This window comes from Lactuca saligna, chromosome 2 (assembly GCF_052625555.1).
Source record: "Lactuca saligna cultivar CGN05327 chromosome 2, ASM5262555v1, whole genome shotgun sequence".
NCBI lineage: Eukaryota > Viridiplantae > Streptophyta > Magnoliopsida > Asterales > Asteraceae > Lactuca > Lactuca saligna.
Window position 1 is genome coordinate 130,170,212 of NC_136418.1, and position 26,661 is coordinate 130,196,872.

The window sequence follows — 26,661 nt, forward strand, 5'->3', positions numbered from 1 at the left end:
GTCCTCACATCGCACATTGTCCCGCTACCAGCTATCCTCCATAAAATGTGTAACCATAAGTAGCCAGAGGTGAGATAGCCACCCGAACAGATGATCCTACTCTAGAGCCATAACCAAAAAAGGAACAGGAAAGAAAGCCAAGATCAAGAGTTCTCAGGCTATCCTACATGGCCACATACAGTCCCTACGACACTCCACTAGATGATAACCAGCAAGTAAAGGTAGACATACAGATTTATAGATCACTACCGCATAGCAACATCCTATATACCAAGATACAAATCTAATAGATCACTACATCATAGCAACATCCTATATACTAAGATACAGATCTAACATATCACTAAAACATAGCAACATACTATATACCAACAATCCAAGGAATGCATAACCGTATAAACTCAGAGGTAAGATAGACACCCTAGCCGGTGATCCTGCTCTAGAGCCACAACCAAACAAGGAACATGCAAGAAAGCCTAGATCAAGAGTTATCAGTCTATCCTACATGACTATATATAGTCCCTATGACATCCCTCTACTAAATATAATTAAAACTACCTGGCTGACATTGGTGCCTTCGTCCCACGGTACAAGAAGTGAGCAAAAACCGAACTGAGAAATTAAAAACCGAAAAAACCGCAACCAAAAAACCGAAACCGATGCAAAATTCGAGGATGCGGATTTATTTTCACAAAAAACCGAAGTTAGTGGTGAGGTGCGGTTTTTATCTAGAAACCGGTTCACCAAAGCCTAAGCGCACCGAAGGCGTATAAATAATAAATCATAATTTATATTATATACATATTATTTAAAAGACTAATATCTACTATATGTTGAATTTGTCGGTACTTAGGTTTCACGATTAAACTTTAATAGATATACATGTCAGTATGTATAATGTATGTGAGAATATATCTTTATTTTCTCATAAGTCATAACAATATTTAATTTTGAGGCTTTGTGTTTTTGTAACCATATGTGGGCAGTAGATACAAATGGAATAGAAAAAATGAATTTGGGGTGAAAATTAATCAACGTAAAAAAAATCAAAATCAAACAAGTTTCAAAATATTCAACGGGAATAACACAAAATTAAATGAACGTAAAAAATTTTACGATTCAAAATAAAATCATCCCAGTGAATATAGAAAATTGCACCATATGTTTTACTTGGTTTAAAACTGACACCGAACTGATACAAACCAAATTGCATTTAAAAGCATGAAAAACCGAAACATTAAAAAACCACACCCAACGGTTTTTAAAATGCAACAACCGCACCATGTGATTTGCGGTACGGTTTGACCTTAAAACCGCACCAAACCACACCATGTTCACCTCTACACGGTATAGTGAGGCAAAACTCGCCTAAATCGAAGAACTCTGAACACTGCGTGTAACACTCCAAATCAGGTATTACCTTGAAGCCCTTGAAGAATTTTAAATATAGCATAATAGGTCCCTTAAGTACGTTGGGCGTACTTATGAGTACGCTTAGCGTACTATGCAAGGGTGATCGCGGAGGGGCAACACATACGCTCGGTGTACCAGGAGTACGCTGGACGTACGTGACAGATGACCAAACCCTAATTTCCGGAATTGAGGCCTATTTAAACGTCCTTAACCCTCTTGGACCTAACCCTAGATAGCCTCCACAGCTTTATTTCGTCCTTCTACTACAGAGAGAGCTTGTGAGACCATTTTTGAGCTTAGAGAGTGCATTTGTGGCCATTTTAGTGTCCATTCAAGAAGGAGAAGTTGTCTGATGGGTGTCGAATCCATCAAACAAATAAATCCTATTTGCACTTATATGATTTAAAAATAATAGTAATAGTGGCAAAGAGGATCGATCCTTAGGGATTCGGTTTTAATCCATAAACACACCAAAATAGTCATGTTTTTATTCCTATTGCATAAAAAGTAAATACGGAGGAGGATTTTGAAAACGAATAAAACTATATTGAAATATGGTAAAAGAAATACTAGAAACAAAAAATAAAAACGATCCGGTTCCGAGTTCTATTTTCCTAATGATGCAAGCTAATAATGATTGATGTCAAGTTGAATTCTAATCTAAGTTGGTACTTGGAAACATTAACAAGCTCTAACACTTCCCATTCACCAAATTGTGTAACCAAAACAAGCTTTTTGAATTAAACCTAACCCTTCTTATCTAATCTAAACAACTTCTTAGATAGAAATCAAAAGGTTGCATTAAGTTTTGTGCGAATGTTCCCAACAACATCCAATACTCATCACAAGCTCGGGAGCATAAGAATGTGTGAATATGATTTACACTAGATTTATTCAAAAGAATTCAATTTAGTGATTGTTACTTACTCTATTTCACAAACAATTATGGATTTTGCAAAATAGATAACTTGAATGATCAAACTCTAATTCAAATGGCCAACAATAATTACAATTAAATCAAACATTCGATTAAAACGAAATCAAATTCACTAGATAGAATACAAATTCAACATCAAATCATATGATCAACTACATAAAAAAGGAAGTTCAAACTACAAAACCGGATGCGTTAACTAAAATATGATAAGTAAATACTAAAGAGTACTAACTGGTTAATGATTGAATCAGCACCAAAAGACTGATTTAGACGTGTGATCATGAATTGTTACGTGCAATGATTTTTATATAATTCCTAGTTTGTCTGCGGTTGTCAACAAGCTCTGACAACCCCTTTCGCCAGACACTCGATTAAAACAAGCTCTTTAACCAAGTTGCGGATTTATCTAACTAAAACGAGTGCTTCAATTAGAACCGACTCACTTCAAAATTATCAAACGAGCAATTTGTGATTAAGTGGGAGCCGCATTAAAGCACAAACGAAACACCAAACACAATGAACCCTCATGTAAGTTCGGAGAATTTACATTGTACCAACATGATTTCATAACATAAGTATATTATTTGCTACTTAGACCAATTAAAAGAACAATTACGGATTCAATTAATTGATTAGCAATTCATCGTTAAAATCCTAACCAGGTTGCTTAAGCCCAACTAAAATTGTACCAACGAGATTAATGGAAATCATAAATTATATGGATAGGAGTGTATTAAATCTAAATAACAATCTCACACAACGATCTAAAACGAGTCTAAATAATTAAACTAATTCAAACATCAAACCCGGTGGTTTAACCGTTTAAAACGGCTAAACCCCGGAAACTACAATTTAATCAACGAAAAATAAAACTTACTACAAGAAATTAAGATTATTTGATGCTTGAAACCTAAAGAAAATACTCCAGCCGCCTTCTTGTTCTATTCTTTTCTGTCCTCCTGTGCATGAGATATCCCCCCAAAAGAATGTTGCCTCCGTTAATGTATATCCCCCAAAGAAATCGATCCCTCTCTCGTTGGTCACGTGAGTTTTTTTTTTTTTTTTTTTTTTTTTTTTTTTTTTTTTTTTTTTTTTTTTTTTTTTCTTAATGCATGTGGGCTTGTGGACTATTACCATGACATTGACATTGGGAGTTGGGTTATAAATTAAATCATATGGGCTGTCAAAATGGTTATTTTTCTCACTTTTGGCCTATGCAACAAATCGCAAAACGGGCTTCACTTCTTGGCTGGAATTTTAGATTAAAAATCATGCTAATGGACTTGGGTAGTGGCTGCTGAACTTCAAGTTGTAGGCTGCACATGGACTAATTTTAATCGCATTTTTGGGATGCCAAAACAGAATTTGGGCAGATTATGTTGCTGCTATTCACGAGGGCCAAAGGTGCATCAAATGATGTCCAAATCCAATCTCCACCGTTCAGATTAAAGATCTATGGGTTAGGGAGACACCGGTAAAATTTCATCTCAACCGGACCACGTTTACCTCTCGATCCAATCAATTCACAAAGGCCGCGCATTGCTGCCAAATTTCCAATAAAAATCCTTAAATCGTTTCATTTTATTGCTTTATTGTGGATTTTGTTCCCAGACATCGATCGCGGTTGCAAGGTCTTCCATGTGACTTATATTGGTGCTCAAAAATATCAATGACCCGCTTACATAAATCTGCACAAATTAAACTTAAACGAGTAAAATTGTCTCAAACTAACGACGTAATGAAACATATGAAATGCATACTAAATATACACAATATATTGTGAAAATAATTAACAAAATGTACTAAAATGATACGTGAAAATGAACCTAACATTGTCAAGCAAGCTCGGAGTGACATTGGGCTTTAAGAATACGCACCTAGCCCTCCTTGAGGAGCTTCTAGAAGTATAAAGCTTTGATCTTTCAATCTTATTCATTAGATCTAGTTAGGGCTTTCTAATTTTGTCCCTTTTGTTGGTTTTGGACCTCCTCTTGTGAGTTGAGCAACTCCAGAGGCTGGAAATGTTAGATCTAAGGTCCTTTGGTCTATTCATATCATAAAAATGAAGTCTTGATGAGTGTTTTGACCTCATGCATGGATTAAGACCCTCAAAAAGGTCTTAATGGGATTGTTGGGAACATATGAGACATGCAAAGGCATAAAGTTGCCAACTTTATGCCCTAGGATGTCTTAATAAGCTTAGATCTGACATTTGGACGTGAGAAAATAGAGTATTAAGCACTTAATGGAGAAAGTGCTTAATCTGTTAGTACGTTGGGCGTAACCTAGCGTACACAATACGTAAGGCCCAAGGACTTAGTACGCTGCGCGTACCAGGGTGGTACGCTAAGCGTACGCTCAGCAGTTGGACTTGAATTTGTTATGGGCCTTTGAGCTTTTGGGCCTCAATTAGTCATTGCGACTGGTCATGTTTTGGGTTAGTGGGCCAGTTTATCTGTTTTGGACCATGGATGTTATGATTGGGCTTTATTAGGCCATGAGGACCATTAATGGCTTTGGATATGGACTTTGGGCCCATTAACTAAGGAAGACCTTTTGGGTCTTTGTGATAGGACTTGGGGAATTGGGTTCCACACTTAGATGGTGTTTGATCCTAACATTGAGTAATATTATTATTGTTCAGCATAGGTGTCTTCAGATTGTTAGGAGAGCAGCCTTCGGATTCTACAGACAGAGGTGACTCTCCTCACCATACCAATGGGTCTAAGGCACCAAGGCCAACCCATTTTATGATATTTAGCATCCTAGTTGTAGCTGTATTATATGGTATGATAGTTTGTTGAGCTAGGAAGAATGCTAGTGATATATGTGATATGTACGTGTGGAAGACCATGGGAGAGCCCATGACACTTGGATGTAAGACCATGTGGGGAGCCCATGGAATTCCTATAGAAGACCATGGGAGAGCCCATGGCACTTAGGTGTAAGACCATATCGGGAGCCCATGACATCCTTGAGTAAGACCCTGGGCACGAGCCCAGGGCATCCCTATCTTTTGTATGCATGACTTATGTGATATGTGTAGCTGTTATAGCTAGTATGATATGTTGTATGTGGTCCTTGTGTGGGTATGCTCTAGGTAACTAACTAAGCATTAGCTTACAGTTTGTGGATTTGTTCCAGGTACATCTAAGCCCAAGGGCAAGGGCAAGGCTTGATGGCGCGGCATGCACTCTCTCACCAACATTTTATGGGACACTCTGATGTTTTTAAATAAAGTTGTAATGAATGTGGATTTAAAAACAATTGTTTTGGGATTTCATGGTTTATGGAAATATGTTTTATTAATTAAAAATGAAAATTTTCTTTTCAAAATTTGTGTCGTTACATTGCAATAAGATCCCTTTTTAGCACTGCTTTCTCCCGCGAATCAACTAACACCAGAACCAGATAGAAACTCAATCAATAGCCCAAAATTCACAAGTTTGACCCAAATTCAAACGTGGTCAAATAGTCAACAGTCAATAGATCCTCACGACATAACCATCTATGGGTCACATCGTGAGCCACTACAAGACCAAATAGTTAAGTCTCACAACCCTCACGACATGACTTGCATCTCCTCATGTCGTGAGATCCGTCTGAATGCCATTTTGATCCAAAAACTTATTAATCCATTAAGCCACTATTCCAACTTTTGTAGGAGGCTTCCTAACACTCCAAGGATCAGAAAAATCAATGCTTTAAGGTCTTGTATGTCTAAAACAAGAATTGAGCTCAAACTAGATCATTCATGGAGAAAAAGGAGATAAATTCTCAAGCATGGACTCAAACACCCTCCAAATCTCATATCCATAACATACAATGTGACATCCCCATTTTCACGGCCAGAAAAGACCGATTTTGTTTATGCTTTATAAAAATCAGAGTTCTTCTTTTAATAAAAATGTTGCGGAATTCGTTCCCAAAAAAACACGATAAATACGTTATTAAAACATTTTCGAAGAAACGTATTTTATTCATTTTAAAACGTTTGGGATGTCATCGTCAATACAGGAACATAAGCATAAACAGAACTTACATTTATTTACACTAGTGATCTACATCTCTTTAATCTCCCAGTGTAATGTGACTTCATATCAACACCTGTGATATAAATAAACTGAGTGGGTCGGGTTGGGAAACCTAGTGAGTACATACGGTTTTCAACCCACAATAATATAATTATTATGTTTAAACAATCAAACAATCAACCCAATTACCCATCCCCATTATCTTCTTTACTCTTAAGGATTTATCCTAAGAGTCATCTATTCTGCATTCGTTTATTCCGAAGTCCCTTACTTCTAGGGTTATAGGACTGGCACTAAATCCATAGCTGCCAATGTTCGTTCATAAAGCACTAATTCCATAGCTGCTATAGTCTATTAATCGGGTACTAAATCCATAGCTACCAGTGTTTATCTAATAGGTACTAAGTCAATAGCTACCAATTCCTTAACATGTACTAAATCCATAGCTACCAGTGTTTGTCCAATAGGCACTAAGTCCATAGCTGCCGATGTTTATTAGGTAGGCACTAAGTCTATAGCTGCCAATGTTTACTCACATCATCTTTTATCTCTCATCATTCATCTACCCGTATCATACCCAACATATTCGTGTATATAAAATACGTATACAGTTTAAATCATCTAAAACATGTATAAAAACGTTCATCCAACATAGACAGCAAGTATACAGATCATATGCACACATAGCACGTAGTTTATATAAAATACTTCATATCTATGTGTAAGATGAAAGTAACTATGCTCTCACTTGAAAAGGTGGTGACTCTGAACTCAGACAGCGCTTCACTTCTTGAAAAAAAATAATTTTCTTCGACGAAACCTAGTATTATTACCACTAGAGTTTAGTCTATTATTCACCGAGACTAATTAATAGTCTAGCTATTATTACTATTATATAACCGTTAAATAATACTTATATAACCCATACTAATAGCCCAATTACTTATTATATGTTCTTAATAACGTTAATATAATTAAATAAAAACTATATTAAAAATAGCGTAGGCGAAGCTCACTTACAGCGGGTTTTATAGAAAACCAGGATTTGCTTGGAGCAGCATTCCCATGCGGAAAAGCTCTTCTTCTCGGAGCCGTCGAGCACTCAGGGGCTTCCGCCTTGTGCTAGGGAGGTTCCCTAGGCTTTTCGGGGGGTTTCGGGGCTAGAGAGAGGTTCTAGAGAGAGAGTAAAGAGAAGCAAGAATGAGAAACGTGTGAAGAAAATGAGAGTGGGAGAGGTTCTATTTATAGGGTGAAAATGGATGAACTTGGTGCCACATGTCACCATCTAGTGGCAAGACTTGGGGAGAAAGCAATGGCCAAGATTGTGCCACATCACCCATTTTCGCACAGCACACTTCCGACTTCTAAAATCCGTAACTGTCACATACGACCTCCGTTTTTGACGTTATTTATATCCACGCGTAGGTAAAAATAATATCTACAACTTTCATTTTGCAACAGCCCGAAATCCAAGTATTCTTCTGTTGGACATTGCATTTTGATTAAGTTAATGATTTAGGGTTTTCATGGTAGGCGAGTACGCTGGGCGTACAAGGTGTACGCTGCGCGTACTCGCGCACCTCATTTGGACGCGTTCCCCCTCAGGTACGCGGGGCGTACCCAAGGTTACGCCCAGCGTAACTCATTCAGACCCAAACCCTAATTTCCTTTGTTGAGGCTATAAAAGGAATGTGTGGCTGAACTTCTCAGCCACCACCCCTCAGAGTGAAACCCTAAATAGTGTGTGCCATCGTCCTTAAGCCTTTATGTGTGCATTCTAAGCTTGGTAGTGCCATTTTAAGGTTGAAAAGGAGAAGAAGAGCTTGTTGGAGAGACTAGAAGTGGTGCTCAAGTGTAGATCTGAGCTTTGCAAGGGTTAAAGCTTCAATTTCAGGTAAAAAGTTCGGATCTTGACACTTGGTTCTTGTTGTATGCTTTAGATGTCATTTTCTAGGGTTTAAGTCCCAAAGGTGGAGACTTTTGTGCAAATGGCCTCCATAAGCTTAGATGCTTCATGTTTCTGATCTATTGGAGTTGTAGACTCATAAAAATGGCATCTTGGACTTAGGTATTGCACCATGCATGAGATCTAGGTCCTTGAGTTTGAATAAAAGGTTGTTAGGTGGTGTTGGAGCCTTTACAGCCATGCCAAGGCTTAAAGGTCTCGACTTTATGGGTTTAGACACACTAAGGGAGTCGGATCTGGAAGTTGGATTAATGACTTAACAGATTAAGACCAGAAAATGGTGGGTGGCTGATTCTGGTGGTTACGCAGGGCGTAACTTCCAGTACGCACCGCTTACTGGGTGGAGACGCCGATCCTGGGGGAGTTGGCGATGTACGCCCTGCGTACATCTAGCGGTACGCCCCGCGTACTCTCATGGTTGACTCTTGTTGACTTTTAGGGTTTTGGTCAACATGAGGACTTTAGGTCAGGGAAGGGTAAAATGGTGTTTTACCCTTTCAGGAAGGATGATAAGGGGTAAAGTTTTAGTAGTGGAAGTCTTCGTGTATTAAATGATATTTTTATGCTTAGGCGAGGTTGATTCGTCGTTGGATTCGGTGATAGCAAGGACACGAGATCTTAGACTTCCCACGAAGTGAGTTTTCTCACTATACTGTACCCGGAAGGGTTTGACTGTGTGACCGGAAGGTCGAATATGATATGAGATATATGCATTATGTGTGATAAGTTAATCGTTATATGTGCCATGTATGATATGCTTGATATGGGCCGGAAGGCATTATGTTATGGGTTGGAAGGCATTATGTTATGGGCCGGAAGGCGAATATGTTATGGGCCGGAAGGCGTTGTGATGTGGACCGTAAGGTTGATGTGGGTAGGACCGGAAGGTTTACCTAGTCGGGACGGAAGTCCCCTGAGACACATGGACCAGAAGGTCAGGGCCTGGAAAGGCGTATGTGCGTAAGTTGTATTTTGGGGAACTCACTAAGCAAAAATGCTTACAGTTGTTGTGTTACGTGTTTCATGTACTAGCGAGGACTGTGGGAAGGTGCCGGCGTGATCGTACACATTATCGGGGAAAAATTATGTTTATGATCTTTGTGATGTATTCGGTTGTGACAACATTGTTTACGTTTGGATTTGAAATATTAATCGATGTTTTTGATGTTTGTAAAAATGAAAAATTGGTTTTAAAATTTACGTCGTTACACATTTTGACTCCGTCGGCTAATTCTCGACCGATCTTAAATTTAACAGTACGAGGCGTTTAGACTGTTAAATGACCACGAAGAATTCGTAACTCCTTCATACGGACTCTGTTTTCATCTGTCTTTTTACTGTTAAGTTCCTATTAATGAGATCTTCAACTCTCATTTAAGTCATGTAAGCCAAAAACCGCTCGAACTAAAATTCGAGTTTTGGGTCGTGTACTGCTAAGCCGAATCTTAGAAAAATCATAACTTCTTCATACAAAGTCAGATTTGGGCGTTCTTTTTATGTATTTTCTCGGTTTAACATATTATACGACTATCGTTTAGATCACTAAGGTTAAAAAGTCCTCCATCATAAAATCACTATTTACGCTTCCCGGTGTCGTTAGAGGTTGCAAATGGAACCCCCAAGCTGAAACTTTGCTTCAATGGTGATCTCTTCTTCTTCAAACCACCAAAACTCCACTAAAAGCTCAAGAATCACAATGAGTGGCTATGGTTAGGGTTTTACTGAGCTTAGAGACGAAGGAGGCTGTATTTGGAACTCTAAAATGAAGTTTATGGGGTTTAATATGAAGGAAACCCTAAAGATCATGGGCTTGGGTTGTAGCGCATCTCACATCGTGAGCTCTTATTGCTCACGTCGTGAGCTCAACAAAATTTAGTATCTTCATTTAATCAATCTTCACGTTGTGACCCTTCTATTGTCACATCTTGAGCCTTAGTTTTACCTAAAAACCATGCCTTTGACTCCTTGAACCCCTAAATTAATCCGATCTAGAAAGAGGGTGTTACAATTCTCCCCCACTTAAATTCTATGTCGTCCTCAAAATCACTTCTCGCTTACTTTTTAGAAATTACCTTTTGAGGGTCCTTCAAACCCGACTCGCCTAACATAGTCTGAGATCTGTTGAATGCCAAGACCCACACTGATAACATTTGATATTCAAAACCAGGCTCATACGCTATGTTTTGCAGAAGTGGTATGAGGCACAAGTACTGCAATATGTAATGCCCGATTCTTGGTACGTATTTTAAATAAGAATTAAGCATTTTTACAAAGGGACTCGACGAGTTGGAGGCCCCAAAATCGTCGAGTAGGAATGGGAGGAGTTTGGATGCGGGACTTGAAATCTACTCGACGAGTTGAGAGCCTTGAATCGACGTCTAGGGTTGCTAGAGTGAAACCCTAGTTTTTAGAGTTTGCGCCCTATTTAAACACTTTATCTGGCCTCAAATTTAGCCTCTATCACCTCCAAACATCAGTCACGAAACCCTATCCCATTTTGAGTGTTCTTGAGCCATTGTTGTGTGTTTTTGGTGGTTTTGAAGCTTGAGAAGGAAGAGGCAGCTTGGGAGATCAAGAAGAAGCAAGTAGATCCAGAGTTTGTGCTCCATTTCCAGTTCATCTGAGGTATAAAGTCTATACCTTGTCCATTCATTTACTAGATCCCTTCATGGTGTAGTTTAGGGCTTTTTGGAGCATAATATGGGACCATTCATGGATGCAAGCATGTGTGGGGTTAGGACTTCAGATCTGGAATCTTTGAAATCGTCCATGGCATAAAGGTGACAACTTTATGGCCATGGGAGTCCTAAACAACTTGTGAACCTCATTTTAAGGCCCTTTGAGCTAGGTAACCCATGCATGAACATAAAGTTTGTAACTTTATGTGTTATATCGACCCTCGGAGGCCAGATCTACGTTTTGGATGCATTAACCCCGATAAAAATTGACTGTATGGATTTAGACTTTAAGGAACTCGATGAGTCATTCTTAGGACTCGGCGAGTTGGGTTGTGGTTCCCCAACCTTTTCTGTTACTGAACAAACTTGTTGAGTCTGGAAGAGGACTCGATTAGTTGTACGTGTTTATGGACTTAGGGATCAAAGAACTCGACGAGTCCAAGGATGAACTCAGTGAGTTGAGAGCAAAATGTCCCAACTGAGATGAAGAGGAAATCGACGAGTTCAAGGATGAACTCAGCAATTTGTGAGTGAAATACCCCGAATCTGTATAAAGGAGAACTCAACAAGTCCAAGGAAGGACTCGACAAGTTTAAACGAAAAGTCCCAATACTTTTATAAGGAAGAATTCGGAGAGTTAGAGGGTAACTCGACGAGTTAGATCGCGAGTTTGAGATTCTCTGAATCATGGAACTCAACGAGTTGAGTCAAACAGAGGTTGAATTTAACCAAAAAGTTGACTTTGACTTTGACTTTGACCAGGGTGTTGACTTGATTTTGACTTTAACCAAAGATGACCCTTACAGGGTTTATGGGTATGAGAGGGTAATTAAAGGAGATGGTTATGTGTAGGAGTTTGAGAGGAGTTGATCCCAGTACCAAGGACAGATCGGCTATTTCATGGCATTGAGGTGAGTTACCTTCCAGTAGGAGTGGGTCTAAGGCACCAATGTCGACCCACTAGTAGGTGATTATAGATGAGATGATTCAGTGATAACTGTCTGGTATGCCACTATTTAATATGCTTTATGTGCTAATATTCTATGTTATTATGTGGTAGTGGTAGGGGCGAAATAGTCCCTGGTTACCGGTTGCATGAGACCGACGGGGAGGCCAGCACCTAGATATGCTAGGCGGTTACTAGTTGAAAGAGACCGAAGGGGAGGCCAGCACCCAGATATGCTAGGCAGTTACCGGTTGAAAGAGTCTGAAGGGGAGGACAACACCCAAATATGCTAGGCATTATGTGATTATATGGTATGTGGTATGATGAGGGAACTCACTATGCTTTGTGCTTACGGTTTTCAGTTTTTGTTTCAGTGCCTTCTTCGTCGAAGGGAAAGGAGCCAGCACGATACCAACGCATCACACACATGATTTTCCGCACATGAGATTCTTGGGATTTGTACTCTGATATTTTTGCTATTTTATGATATGGTTTTGAGACATGTGATATATGGTTTTAATGAAATGAATTAACTTGATGATGTTTTCTTATAAATTGTTTTATGAATCGTTATATCAAATATGAAATTTTTGGTCTTGAATTTTGGGATGTTACACAATACCTCATAACCATCGATTACCTCCCAACACCTCTACGTACCTTAACCGAAAGAAGCAATCTGACGATAAACAAATCCCCACAACATCGATAATCCATAAAAGAAGAATTCACTTTTCAGTCCAGGACCTTCATGTCCCAAAATCATGGACAACCTTTAGGCAACTGAACCTCCTTACTGACACTCATGCTACGTAAGACTTCCAAACTAACTCGACCAAGGTCTCCCATACCTTGCATTGCTCATCAATATCTGAAGTAGGAACTTCATCCTACATCGTAGTTGCTATCCTCAAATACTGATGCATCAGTGAGAAATCCTTACAAAACCCAGCAGACAAGGCTACACCATCCTTTTTATCAATTATGCTGACCGAAATCCGTATATTTGATCGGTCCTAGATCTACTCGGCCAATTTCTGCTATACTAACCTTGCATGAAAATGCACCAACATAAGGAATCTCAACGATCACATACACAACTAGACTATACTCCTACTTGGTTATGACAGCCCTTCTTAGCTGTCTACTAATGATACTCAGGTTCACCCATGATTTACTAATTGACAACAGTACTCGGGCTTAACCTCGATCCACTAACCAACAACGGCACTCGATCGTACCCCCAATCCACTAACCAAAAATAACACTCGACTCAATAAGACTTAATTGATCATACCATGTTTTCAGGTCATGACTCAAACCTCCAAGCCTTAATCAAACAAGCACAGAAAAGGAAGCCCTCATTACATCCATAAACCTAGGCTACTAACACCGTAGAGTCTAAATCACAAGCATGCCCTACATATGATGAAACAACTAAAACGAATATGACTTGAAGGGAAATCCAAAAACTAACGATGATCTTGACGCGAAACCGAAAGATTCATCAGTTGTGAGGAAGTCTTGAACCTGGAGATATTCAACTGAGATTCGAACCTTGGCACAAGGTCTTCCTAATATGAGGTTCCACTCTCCCCCACTTGATATATGCTAGAGTCTGAAAACTTCACAATCCTTCGATACCCAGAGTAACTTGAACTCTACCAATTGATCCCAACCACTGATACCCTGACACATAGGAGAATCTGAATCCTCAAATCATTCATAAATTTCATTGCGCATACAAATGAGGACAAAGATGATTAATCCATACATAAAAAGAAATCAATTTAAACAAAGCTAAATAAGTTAATTCCATTTAACTGGTCACCCAAGATTACAAGTAAACTTTGAAACACAAACATAAATTACTGATGAATACCTATACCGCCACAATTTCTGAATATAAGATCTAGCAACTAAACTCTCGGTCCTTGGGACTCCAGTCGTCCATGACGACTGTTGGGTAACTGCCAAGCCAAGGGTGTAGGATCTAGCACTTCATCGAAAATAAGAAAAGGACAACGAGCTCTGATGTGGCCTTCCTGTCCGCAATGGAAACAAACTCGCATACTTTGCCTGCAATCTCTACCAAAATCTCCCTACTCACCACAACTATGACATATAAAATATCTGGACCTCCTCCAGCTGCTCTTGAAATTCGGCCGACAGACTTAAACCGTTTCGCTATAGGTTGGGATTGAACCAGAGCCTGAAACTGCTCCCTCACCTGAGTCTCTATCTTAATATCTCGCCCTCTCGCGACATCCTAAAGCTCAGTGAGGGTACTATATCACTGAATAGACACAAAATGTTGAATAGATGCCTTATGCATGCTCAAATACCTAGTCATATAAGTCTGCTCTGAAGCAGCGAGCTCATGACAGAACAAATCCCTCTCAGTGAGCATCTTGGTGATCTCCATCACCGAATTAGTCGTCTGTCTCAGATCCAGGTACTCTCGAACCAGTCTCTCCTTCTCCACCAGGTGAACATTTCTCATACGAACCATCTCAAAGAATGTATCCCAACTCACCGCATCCCTCTGCTCAGGAGTGTAAGAACTACTCAACAGCCTTCACCAATTCTTCACCCCTAACCTATGAAGTTTCAGGGAACACTTGACCTTCTGGTCATCCGGACAAGAACATGTGAAGAAACAACCCTCCATATCATACAACCACCTCATTTCCATAATCGGTTCCTTGACCTCATCAAAATCTGGGAGATTTATATTTTTGAAGTCCCGATACTGGAAAGCTCTCTCCCTTCGAACCCTAACGACAACAACAGTCTTGGTAGCTGTAGCAATAACAACCTTAGAAAGTGCAGTATAGTGATCATCAAATAGCTCAATCATAGCAGTCTTGACCATCCCAAACAACTCTGGAGTCGCTTCCCTTATCGTCTCGGCCACTCCTGCAACAATTATCCCACGGATCTGCTGCTCACTCAGGCATGTTCTCCAGTGCTGCTAGATCCTAATCCTGAACCTTCAATAGTTGCCATACAGAAAATATACCAAGTAAAGATCAAACATAAAAACATAGTGCTTAACACACTAAGTTACACTCTTATTAGTTTCTTAGTAGCCTCAAATTCCTCTTGAATCTCATACGGATCCTATGCTTTCAGTAGTACACGCCCATACTACCTTCCACACCTATCCATACTTGATTCAGAATTCATCTCAAGGTCATATGTCACTACACTAGACCACCTAGGTGTGCTAACACCTACTTCTACTACAAGCTACAACTAACTTCCTAGGCACTCTTCCTAGTATTACCCTTGCTCCCGCACCACTGGTTGCTTTTGTGCATGCTTGTTGTACATATTACAAGGTCAGATGAATTGTCGAATAATCAAAATTTCCCCTAAATCCACAACCAAAAAAAGGAAGAGGATGTAAGGGTAACTCGATTATTCTAAGTCTATTCGATCCTAACCATATACAACAAATCAACATACACGTAGCAATCATAAAATCAAGTAAAATATAGCAAGCAGTTCCCTAAATCATAATGCATCACCAAAATCAACCACTTTTATCCAATGGTTCCTATAAGAACCATAGATTATCCACTCAAATGCTTCCTAATATTTCACATATCAACAAAATCAAGAACTCATCACATATAACAAGTATGAGTATTTTGGGAACCACTCTCCTGTTCAGGATCTGGCTGACTGTACACACCACATCTTCCTGAACAAACCAAGGTTAAGTCAAGGCCCATGTTCCCGATCCCAAGCCAACAATCAAACAACGAGATCGAGCCCATGTTCATAACTCAACCCTTTTATTATAAATCCTTTTTCAAAAACATTTTACAAAAACTCTCAGATCCTAGTTTGAGACTGTATTCACACAAGTGTTCCTCCAATTCGCTCAAACCAGGGCTCTGATAACAACTTGTAACATCCCATTTTTACAACCAAAAATTTTCATTTTATTTAAGTACAGCTTCCCAATTATAAATCCATTATGAAGAAAACAGTTTATTCCAAATACACTTATTGGAAATTAGAGTAATATTAAAACGTGAAATCTTTGTTGTTGCTGGTGAATGTGTATAGACATGCCTTCGCCTTCCCATGATGACCGATGATACCTGAAATAATAAACAATTGGGTAAGCAAAAATCTTAGTGAGTTTCCCCCAAAATATACCATACAATAAACATAAAAGCATGCTTCGGGTCCAATCATCCATCGAGTTGGAATGCCCAAGGTTTGTTGGCCTACCGCCTAAACCCAACCACTCCTCCTGAGCCTTCGTGCATTCGGCTTACAGTGGATCCACACCGGGTATCTTGGCCTACAACACAAATTCAGACCGCCTCAACCCACTACCATCATACGTTGAGATATAAACAGTCAAGTAGGCTTGGCAAATGGGTTGGGTTTGGGTTGGCGGGTCATAAAACATAAACTCAACCCAACCCATATAATATATGGGTTGGCAGGTCACGGGTTGGTGGGTTGGAAACTTCAACCGAACCCAACCCATACAACCTGTTTAAGTATATGGGTTTACGGGTTCACAAGTTAATGGGTCGAACCCAACCCATATAACCCGTATAATAAATAAGAAATGCATTTTCAAAAATAATATTTTTTTCAACATAAAGTCATAAAGTGATTAAAGTAATTAACAAAAAAAAAGAGGTTTTCAACATAAATTCATAAAGTCATTAACATCCAAATAAAATTGAAAAATAAAAACATTCATACAAAATGAATGTGTTCTTCGTTCGTGACTCGTGTGAGAATCTAAAATGACGACATGTGTTTTTCATTTTTTTTTATTACAACACCACAAACGCAGATTAGCAACATATGAATATGGAAGGAATACAATGATACAAAATATTATGAATACAAAAGGAAATCATATTTCATTAATAATTAAATATATCTATTTTTTAAATGTAATATATATGTATGCATGTACATATATAGGTTGGCAGGTTGACCCGTGAACCCAAACATGTAACCCAACCCAACCCATTAAATAAACGGGTTAGTAGGTTGGCGGGTCAAAAATCTCAACCCAAACTCGTCTAATTTCGGGTTGGGTCAGTGTCGGGTTACGGGTTGGGTCGAAAGTTGTCACCCCTACAGTCAAGCATGAAGTAGGCACATAATGCAGGAAAACAGTAATCATACAATTCACTACCGTCTACTAGTCCTCACACCGCACACTATCCCCTACCAACTATCCTCCATGAAATGTGTAACCATAAGTAACCAGATGTGAGATAGCCACCCGAACAGATGATCCTACTCTAGAGCGACAATCAAAAAAGGAACAGGAAAGAAAGCCAAGATCAAGAGTTCTCAGGCTATCCTACATGACCACATATAGTCCCTAGGGCACTCCACTAGATGATAACCGACAAGTACAGGTAGATATATAAATCTACAAATCACTACCGCTAGCAACATCCTATATACCAAGATATATATATCTAATAGATCACTACATCATAGCAACATCATATATATATATATATATATATATATATATCAATATACAGATCTAACAGATCACCACAACATAGCAACATACTATATACCAAAAATCTAAGGAATACATAACCGTATATACTCATAGGTGAGTTAGACACCTAGACATGTGATCCTATCTCGAACCACAACCAAACAAGGAACAGGCAAGAAAGCCTAGATCAAGAGTCCTCACTCTATCCTACATGACTATATATAGTCCCTTTGACATCCCTCTATTAAAGATAACCAAAACTAATGGTCTGATATTGGTGCCTTCGACCCATGGTATAGTGAGGCGAAACTCATTGTAATCGAAGAACTATGAACACTGCAATATGATACCTTTTTAAGTATTGCTTGATCTCATGAATCAACTAACACTATAACCAGATAGAATGTCAATCGATAGCCCAAAATCATCAAGTTTGACCCAAAGTCAAACTTAGGCAAAAAGTCAACGGTCAACGAAAGCCAACAGTCAACAAATCCTCATGATGTGACCATCTATGGCTCACTTCATGAGCCACTGTAGGACAAAATATTCGATTCTCACAACCCTCATGACGTGACATACATCTCCGCACGTCTCAAGATCCTTCTGAATTCCATTTTGATCCAAAAGCCTCTTAATCTATTAAGCCATTATTCCATCTTTTCCAGGAGGCTTCCTGACACTACAAAGATCATAAAAATTGATTCTTTAAGGTCTTGTATGTTCAATACGAGACTTGAGCTCAAACTAGGTCATTCATGAAGAAAAAAGGAAATAATTCTCAAGCATGGACTCAAACATTCTCCAAAACTCAGATCCATAACATACAAGCACCAAGGGGCCCTAAGGACCTATAAAGGTGCCATTTTTATGGAGTCCCAACTCTCTAACTCTTAAATTCATGGATAAATATGCATAAAACCTTATATCTTGCAACAATGAAACATAAAGTTTGGATCTTGGTTACCCACGATGGTCCAGAAGTGTAGCTAGAGGTTGAAAATGGAACTCCCAGGCTAAAACTATGCTTCAATGGTGATCTCTTCTTCTTCAAACCACCAAAAGCTCAAGAAGCACAATGAGAGGCTAGGGTTAGGGTTTTACTGAGCTTAGGGACGAAGGAGGCTACTTTTGAAACCCTAAAATGAAGTTTATGGGGTTTAAGTACGAAGGAAACCCTAAAGATCATGGGCTTTGGCTGCAGCATCTCACGTCGTGAGCTCTTATTGCTCACGTTGTAAGCTTAGTAAAATTTAGTATCTTCATTTAATCACTCCTCACGCCGTGACCCTTTTATGGTCACGTCGTGAGCCTTGGTTTTACCCAAAAACCATGCCTTTGACTACTTGAAGCCATAAATTGATCCGATTTGGAAACAAGGTGTTACATCTATCACCTACCGACACCACCACCACCTTCGTAACCAACTACCATATTCATATATGAATAATCACATGTGAATAGACAAAAACTTTTTCATATATGAATATTATACGTTCCGTCGTCCTGGTACGCTGAAGTGCTTAAGCAAAATTTTTGAAATATGTGAGAATATACTTACCTTTATATGCACATATGAATATTACATTCCTTTGTTGCATGAATACATGGGAGGGATTTGCCACAAAAAAATATGTGGCCCAGATTTGTTCTTGCATTCTCGATTTCATAATTGTTCTCATTTGAGCATTCTCATATATATATATATATATATATATATATATATATATATATATATATATATAGAGAGAGAGAGAGAGAGAAAAGAGAGAAAGAAAGAGAGGGAGGTTCAAAATATAACCAAATTACATGGGCTAACCACATTTATAACCCTTGGATCATGTGATGACTTGCTTAGATTAAAAAAAGTACGCAAAAGAGTTTGGTTTGCACAACACCGAATCACATACCTCCAATGGCATTATTGGGTTTTTGCATCTTCACCATTGCAAACGCTAGATTTTGAATCATTCGCTTCATCTTCTACATCGAAATCACCAGATGCCACCAACACTTCGCCATCACCGGACCACCGATTAATACCACTACAACTTTTCATCCTCTTCCTCTCTACAAAATAGATGTAGATCTCTAATTGTAAATTGTAAATTATTCTATATATGATATAAATATGTATCAAAATCCCTCTTTCACACCCGATACATATCAAATTCATCAAATACACACCTTGTCTTCTCTAGTAAAACCTAATTAGAATAACATCATCGTCTTCAAATTTAGTACAAACATTCAAATTAGGAATTGCAACAAACATCTATTTGCGAGGCAATCTAGAAATCTCAATTTGATCGTGCTTGGTCTTGAATCTGATAGCCATGTGGAGGTTTTAGGGTTAAGAAAGCTCGAAGATGCTATCCATAGTATGATCGTTAGGGAATCTTGGCTTGATTAGCTTATGTTCGTTCCTTTTTCCTAATTAGAACAACATAATCAATGTTTGTAACGTCCGTAGATCCGGGCTAGTCAATTTAGAGATAGTAGGGGTCGAAAACGACTTTTCGACAAAACATTATTTAGAATAAATAATCTTAACCAAGTTGTAGCATATGTCACAAGGTTTTCGTACATATAAAGAGCGTCAAAATCCGAGTTATAACGAAGAAGTTATGACCGGCGAAGTTTCGCGACGGAACCGGCACGACACCCGGAAGCGTAAATAGTGAATTTACGATAGAGTGATATTTAGCCTTAGCAATCTAAACGAAAGTCATAGAATATGTTAAACCGAGAGCGTCCATAAAAAGAACGCCCAAATCTGACTTCGTATGAGGAAGTTATGAATTTTCTAAGATTTGGCTTAGCAATGCACAACCCGAAACTCGATTTTTAGTTCGAGTGGTTTTTGTCTTATGCGACCTAAATGAGAGTTGAAGATATCATTAATAGGAACTCAAAGGTAAAAAGATAGACGAAAACGGATTCCGTATGAAGGAGTTACGAATTCTTCGCGGTCATTTACCAGTCTAAACTCCTCCTACTGTTAAGTTTGAAATTGGTGGAGAACTAGCCGACGGAGTCTAAATGAAAGGTGTAGATCTTGTTTTTACCTACGTGTGGATATAAAGAACTTCAATAACAGAGCTCGTATGCAAGAGTTATGATTTTTCTAAGTTTGAAGGTTGATACGCGATAGAGGGTGACGTGGCACCACCAGAATTGGAAACGTGGCACCACCAGAAGGCTACCACATGACCCAAATCAGCGAGTAGGTTCTCCTACTCGGTGAGTCCATCAGTCAGCACCCCTACAAATAGAGGTGTCGGGTTCCCTCACTTCCTCACACCTTGAAACCCTTCTTTCTCTCTCTAGTTTCTCTCTCTAACCTCCCTTAACCCCCCCCCCCTAAAGTCTAGGTAAACCCCCTAGCACCCGAAGGAAGCCCCGAGGCTCCCGGAGTCCCGAGAAAAGAGCCTTTCGGCTCGGAAATGCTGCTCCAGCAAAGCCCGGTTTTGCGAAAAAACCCGTTGTAAGTGAGCTATGCCTACCCTATCTTTTGTATAGCTTCTGTTTTAATATAGTAACATTATTAGGGAATTATAATGAGTATTTGGGATATTATTATAAGTTATATAAGAGTATTGGTTAACGCTTATATAATAGTAATAATATCTAGACTATTAATTAGTCGCGGTTAACGTTAGACTAAACTCTAGTGGTAAGGATATTAGGTTTTGTCCGAGGGAAATTGTTTTAACAGTAACGAAGTGATGTCCGAGTACCGAGTCATCACCTTATCAGGTGAGTGCATAGTTACTTTCATCTTACACATAGATATGAAGTATTTTATATAAATTACGTGCTATGTGTGCATATTATCTGAGTACTTGTTTTCTATGCTAGATGAACGATTTTATACATGTTTTAAATGATTTAAACTGTATATGTATTTCATATCTACGATAATGTTGGGGTAAAACATGGGTAGATGTAATAGATGGAATATGAGTTGGATGATGAGTAGAGATAGACCACGAGGTGAGAGTGAGAGGTGGACGATGTGAGAAACCTTGCCCAAATGATGGCCCTGTCATTCAGCATAGTATGGATGATAACCATGGACTATTCTAGACAGTCTAGTGGAACACTAGCAGACTCGCAACTTGTAGGTGTTGTGAACGATGTGTTCACCCGGTGTACTCTAAACCCTGGCGTCCATGCAGACTTGGTGCCTAAACCTTAGTGATCATGCAGACTTGATGCCTAAACCTTGTTGATCATGCAGACTTGATACCTAAACCTTGGTGATCATGCAGACTTGATGCCAAAACCTCGGCGACTATGTCGACTTAGTGCCTAAGCCCTGGCGACTATACAGACTTAGTGCCCGTTGTGTAAACCGTGGCAGCAATGGACTTCGTGTCGATTCCTTAGGACGATCCTTAGGAATGAGTAAACGAGGAATAGTTGATTCTTAGGGTAGATCCTTAAGACTAAAGATGATAATGGGGATGGGTAATTGGGTTGATTGTTTAATTGTTTAAACATAATAATTATATTATTGTGGGTTGAAAACCCTATGTACTCACCAGATTTCCCAACCTGACCCACTCAGTTCATTTATATCACAAGTATCGATACGAAGTGACATTACACTGAGAGATTAAGGAGATATAGATCACTAGTGTAAATGAATGTAAGTTCTGTTTATGCTTATGTTTCTGTATTGACGATAACATCTCAAATGTTTTAAAATGAATAAAATACGTTTCTTTAGAACACCTAAAATGTTATATATATATATATATATATATATATATATATATATATATATATATATATATATATATATATATATATATATATAGGGAAATGATCAAATGAGAACACCTAAAATGTTGAGAACGCGAGAACAAATATATTCATTTGTGATTCCATGTATTCATTTGTGGAGAAATGATAAATTTTTACGCACAATCAACATGAATATGTTTTTTCTCTTCAATTGAAATTAAATGTGTAAAAATTTATCATTTCTTCACAAATGAATACATGAAATCACAAATTAATATATTTTGTTCTCGCGTTCTCAACCTTTTTGGTATTCTCATTTGATCCTACTCCTATATATATATATATATATATATATATATATATATATATATATATATATATATATATATATATATATATATATATATATATATATATATATATATATATATATATATATATATATATATATATATATATATATATATATATATATATATATATATATATATATATATATATATATATATATATATATATATATATATATATATATATATATATATATATATATATCAAAGAGGTGGGTTCTCGATTTAATTTGATATAACAAAAATTACCGTTTTTGGAGAAGATAAAGTTTTAAAGCAATCAAGTTTTAGACTTTCGGTTTAAATTTTTGTTTTGAATAAGGTATGAAAAAGACACGAACAACTACCACACATAGTTAGTGGAAATGTTTTCAAAATTTATCACGTAAATCATCCTTTTAAAACAATACATAAACCTCATAATCTTAGGCTTACACGATTTTGGGCAATTATAACCCTTTTCCACGTTGCAATGATGATATTTATTGAACGAGAATCATAATCGAAATCAAGTTTGAAGAAATTTAAATAGCTCTGATATCACATGTTGGATTTATGAGTATGATCACAAGATCGATTTAGTATAAACCTAATAAACTTAAAATTTAATAAAGAACACTTATTTGGAGAAATGATATCCACTTGATCTTGAAGATGATAATTCACGATTCATTTTTATTTTCCGTAATGATGTCTTATTTGTCAATTCAAATGGGTGGATAACACATATGTGATTATAGTGTTTTTATAGAAATGAAGAATTTATGTTAGGAGCAGACCAATCTATTGATATTCCTCTCACAAGTTTTTTTTATAATTATGTTTTTAATTTATCAATTTCATCTTATGTGTAAGTTATAGAATCATATAGATTTGTTCTCTTAAGTTATAAACAAAATGTCATATCCATCATACATATGCTTTAAGTCTAGAGATTTGTTATGTCATTATGACAAATGTTACGATACATACTATAATTATACCCAACTAATAAAAATATTATAGAATAGATTGATGATCACATTAACAAGTTCTTTTCCAACATTATAAACTGAATGGGTGGATTAGTTGCATCACTCATGTTATATAATATAATTGTTATATAATATAATTGTACCAAACTCATAAAATCATTATAGTTGGATGAACACATTTAATTTGTTTCACTTTCTAACTTTTTGATAATTTTTATAAATTTTATTTTTCTCAAAAAGATTAAAAAAAAATAAACAGCTAACTAATTTTTGACATTTAAAATGTAAATTAAAATTTTATTTTAACCCATTATTTGATAGCAGTTTCGATTTTCGAATGAAGTAAGGGTGACCCAAGCTAACGACTACCACCCAGCCTTATCCAATCCGTATCCTCCTCCATTAGTAGCAGCAGCATATCCTCTCCCATGGTTCCCTTTTGATTCCTCCTGCTCTACCCACCCCTCCATCTCCACCACTACCACTACCTCCATTATCCGAACGAAAATGGCGTCTGCAGCATCAGCAACATTTCGCCTCACTCAGCCTTCTTCCTCGTCTTCTTCTTCTCCCAGACCAAAACCTCATTTCACCCTCCCCTACAAACCTTACGTTTTTTCACCTATTCCCAAATACCCAAAACTCCAAATCGCTTCGAAGTCCATTGATGTCTCCAAAGAAGACAAACCCATCTTGGATCCGCCAACAGAACCGGTAGAGACCACAGAAGAATTCGATAAACGCAGACTAGAAGAGAAATTCGCAGTCCTAAACACCGGAATTTACGAGTGCCGGTCGTGTGGATACTTGTACAACGAAGCCGCCGGAGATCCATCTTACCCGATCGCACCTGGTTTGCCGTTCGATAAATTGCCGGACGATTGGAGGTGTCCGACATGTGGCGCTGCGCAGACGTTCTTTCAGAGTAAGAGTGTGGAGATTGCGGGGTTCGCTCAGAATCAGCAGTTTGGTTTAGGGGGTAACACGCTCACCTCCGGCCAGAAGGCGATTCTGATCTACGGTAGCCTTTTCTTCTTCTTTGTATTGTTCTTGTCTGGTTATTTTCTTCAATGAAACACATATATGGTGGTGGTAACTGGTAACGGTATAGTTTTAAAGAATTTTTGTAATCTGTATACCCTTCTCATATAAGTTCTGAATCCATTGTTCAGAGGTGAATGCAAAATCTTTTGGAGGTGAATGAATATATGTATATGTAAGAGATGTGGGTAGGATTTTTTTTTTGAGGTTCTTGATGATTGATATGATTGTTGATATCTGTTCTTCAATTTCTCGATTCAAGAGTATGTATGATAGATATTAATGGAATAAACTGTGTTTAGATAATAAAAATCTCCTCAAGCTACGAACATTTGCCTTTAATTGGATTGATTGTAGGGCTATGGTGAAAATAAACTAGAAACTATCCTACATTTCACTAGACATGAGTTACATGACTTACGAACACTCTAGGGCTATTTCTGAACATTACAGGGAGTAGGGCATTAGCATCTTTTGTATAAGATCTCACTTTCATTTTGAGTAGAGGTGACAATTATGTCGTGTCGAAACACTAAACGGGTTGAAAGTGCTTAACCTTAATCCGATCCGTTTAATTAACATGTCGTATCATGTTAACCCGTTTATTTTCGTTCGAGTTCGTGTCGGGTTTCATGTTAGGGGTATACCTTGAAATATGTCATATCATATAAGGTGAAAAGATTGAACTTGTTGAAAAGTAGGAGTTTGGTAGACGGAAAAGAAAAAGTAATAGTTTGGAGGCGGAATAAATGAAGAAGTCATAGCAAGTTCAGATGACAAATTGAAAGAGTGGGAGCTGGGGAGGCGGAAGACAAGGTCATGAGGATACGATAGTGGTCAAAGGGACTATGTAGTTTGGAAGAGAATGGAAAAACTAAAAATAAAGTCTTGATTTAGACGGCTTAATCTAGGGCTGGCAATTCTCGACACGACACACGACACGACCCGCGACACGACACGAAATAGATGGGTTTGGGTTGAGTTTTTCAACCCGCCAACCCGTCAACCCGCCAACCCGTTTATTAAATAGGTCATATATGGGTTTCTCAAAAAATAAACGGGTTGACCCGCCAACCCGTTTATATTCTTAATAACTTTTTTTTATATTTTTAAATGTATTTATGTATCAAGTATTAATATTTAATAAATATTATATAATATATACAATTTATTCATAGACCATTTGATTGTTTTGACATTATTACTCGTAGTGGATAGTCTAAGGTTATAAGTTGTAACCTATAAGGTTAAGTCTGTAACATGTTTCTATGAATGTTTTTAATTTTCATTTGGATGTTTAAGACTTAAATATCTAAAATTTGGACCCACGAACCCAAATCTGACCCATGAATCCGCCAACTTGTGAACCCGTATAAATAAATGGGTTGGTAGGTCATATATGGGTTTATGTTCCAAACCCGCCAACCCGTGACCTGTATAGTTAAATGGGTCGTGTTTGGGTTGGCATATTTTGACCCGCCAACCCACCAACCCGCGACACGCCAACCCGAACACGACACGATTGCCAGGCCTAGCTTAATCATTTCAATATTACAAAACGACTAAATTCGAAGGTTTTCTTTTACTTATGGTATTGGTTTTGTATCTTTCTAGTTTATTTAAATAATTCAAAAAAGTTGCATATAAATAAACGAGTCATTTGCGTGTCATATTCCGGTTGAAATTTTCAACCCTAACCTTACTCGTTTAATTTTCGTGTCGTGTCAACCCGTTTATTTAAACGGGTTGTAATATCTTATCCAAACCCGTTTATTTTGTATCGTGTTAATTTTTGCCACCTCTAATTTTGAGTATGACAAATCTTTACATTTTTTGTCATTGACATCCGTCTAAAGGGACTGAAACATGCATTAGTTTGTACTAAATCAAGGAGTTTGTGAGGCTTCTTGTATTGCATTTGTTTGTACTCAAGTACTATTCCATCATTGCATGGACAATGTTTAGTCCTTGATGTTAAATATTGTCTCGCGACATTTGCATGACTATGGGGCTTGCATTAAGAAGCAGTGACAAAACCATCACTGCTCAATAGGGGTGTAAGTG

The 26,661-nt window shown here is 37.9% G+C and overlaps 1 protein-coding gene across 1 annotated transcript; it reads left to right on the top strand.

Annotated features, from left to right (window-relative positions):
* Positions 1-23,911: 23,911 nt before the first annotated feature.
* On the top strand, positions 23,912-24,757 carry LOC145031609 (Rubredoxin-like superfamily protein). Its single transcript, XM_078980202.1, has one exon. It carries the CDS (start codon positions 24,064-24,066, stop codon positions 24,628-24,630), a length of 567 nt encoding a protein of 188 aa, XP_078836328.1. The 5' UTR covers positions 23,912-24,063; the 3' UTR covers positions 24,631-24,757.
* The last annotated feature ends 1,904 nt before the right edge of the window (positions 24,758-26,661 follow it).

What these genes read in the sequence shown, in the direction of transcription:
- LOC145031609 (XM_078980202.1), top strand. Translation starts at nt 24,064, where the DNA reads ATGGCGTCTGCAGCATCAGCAACATTTCGCCTCACTCAGCCTTCTTCC.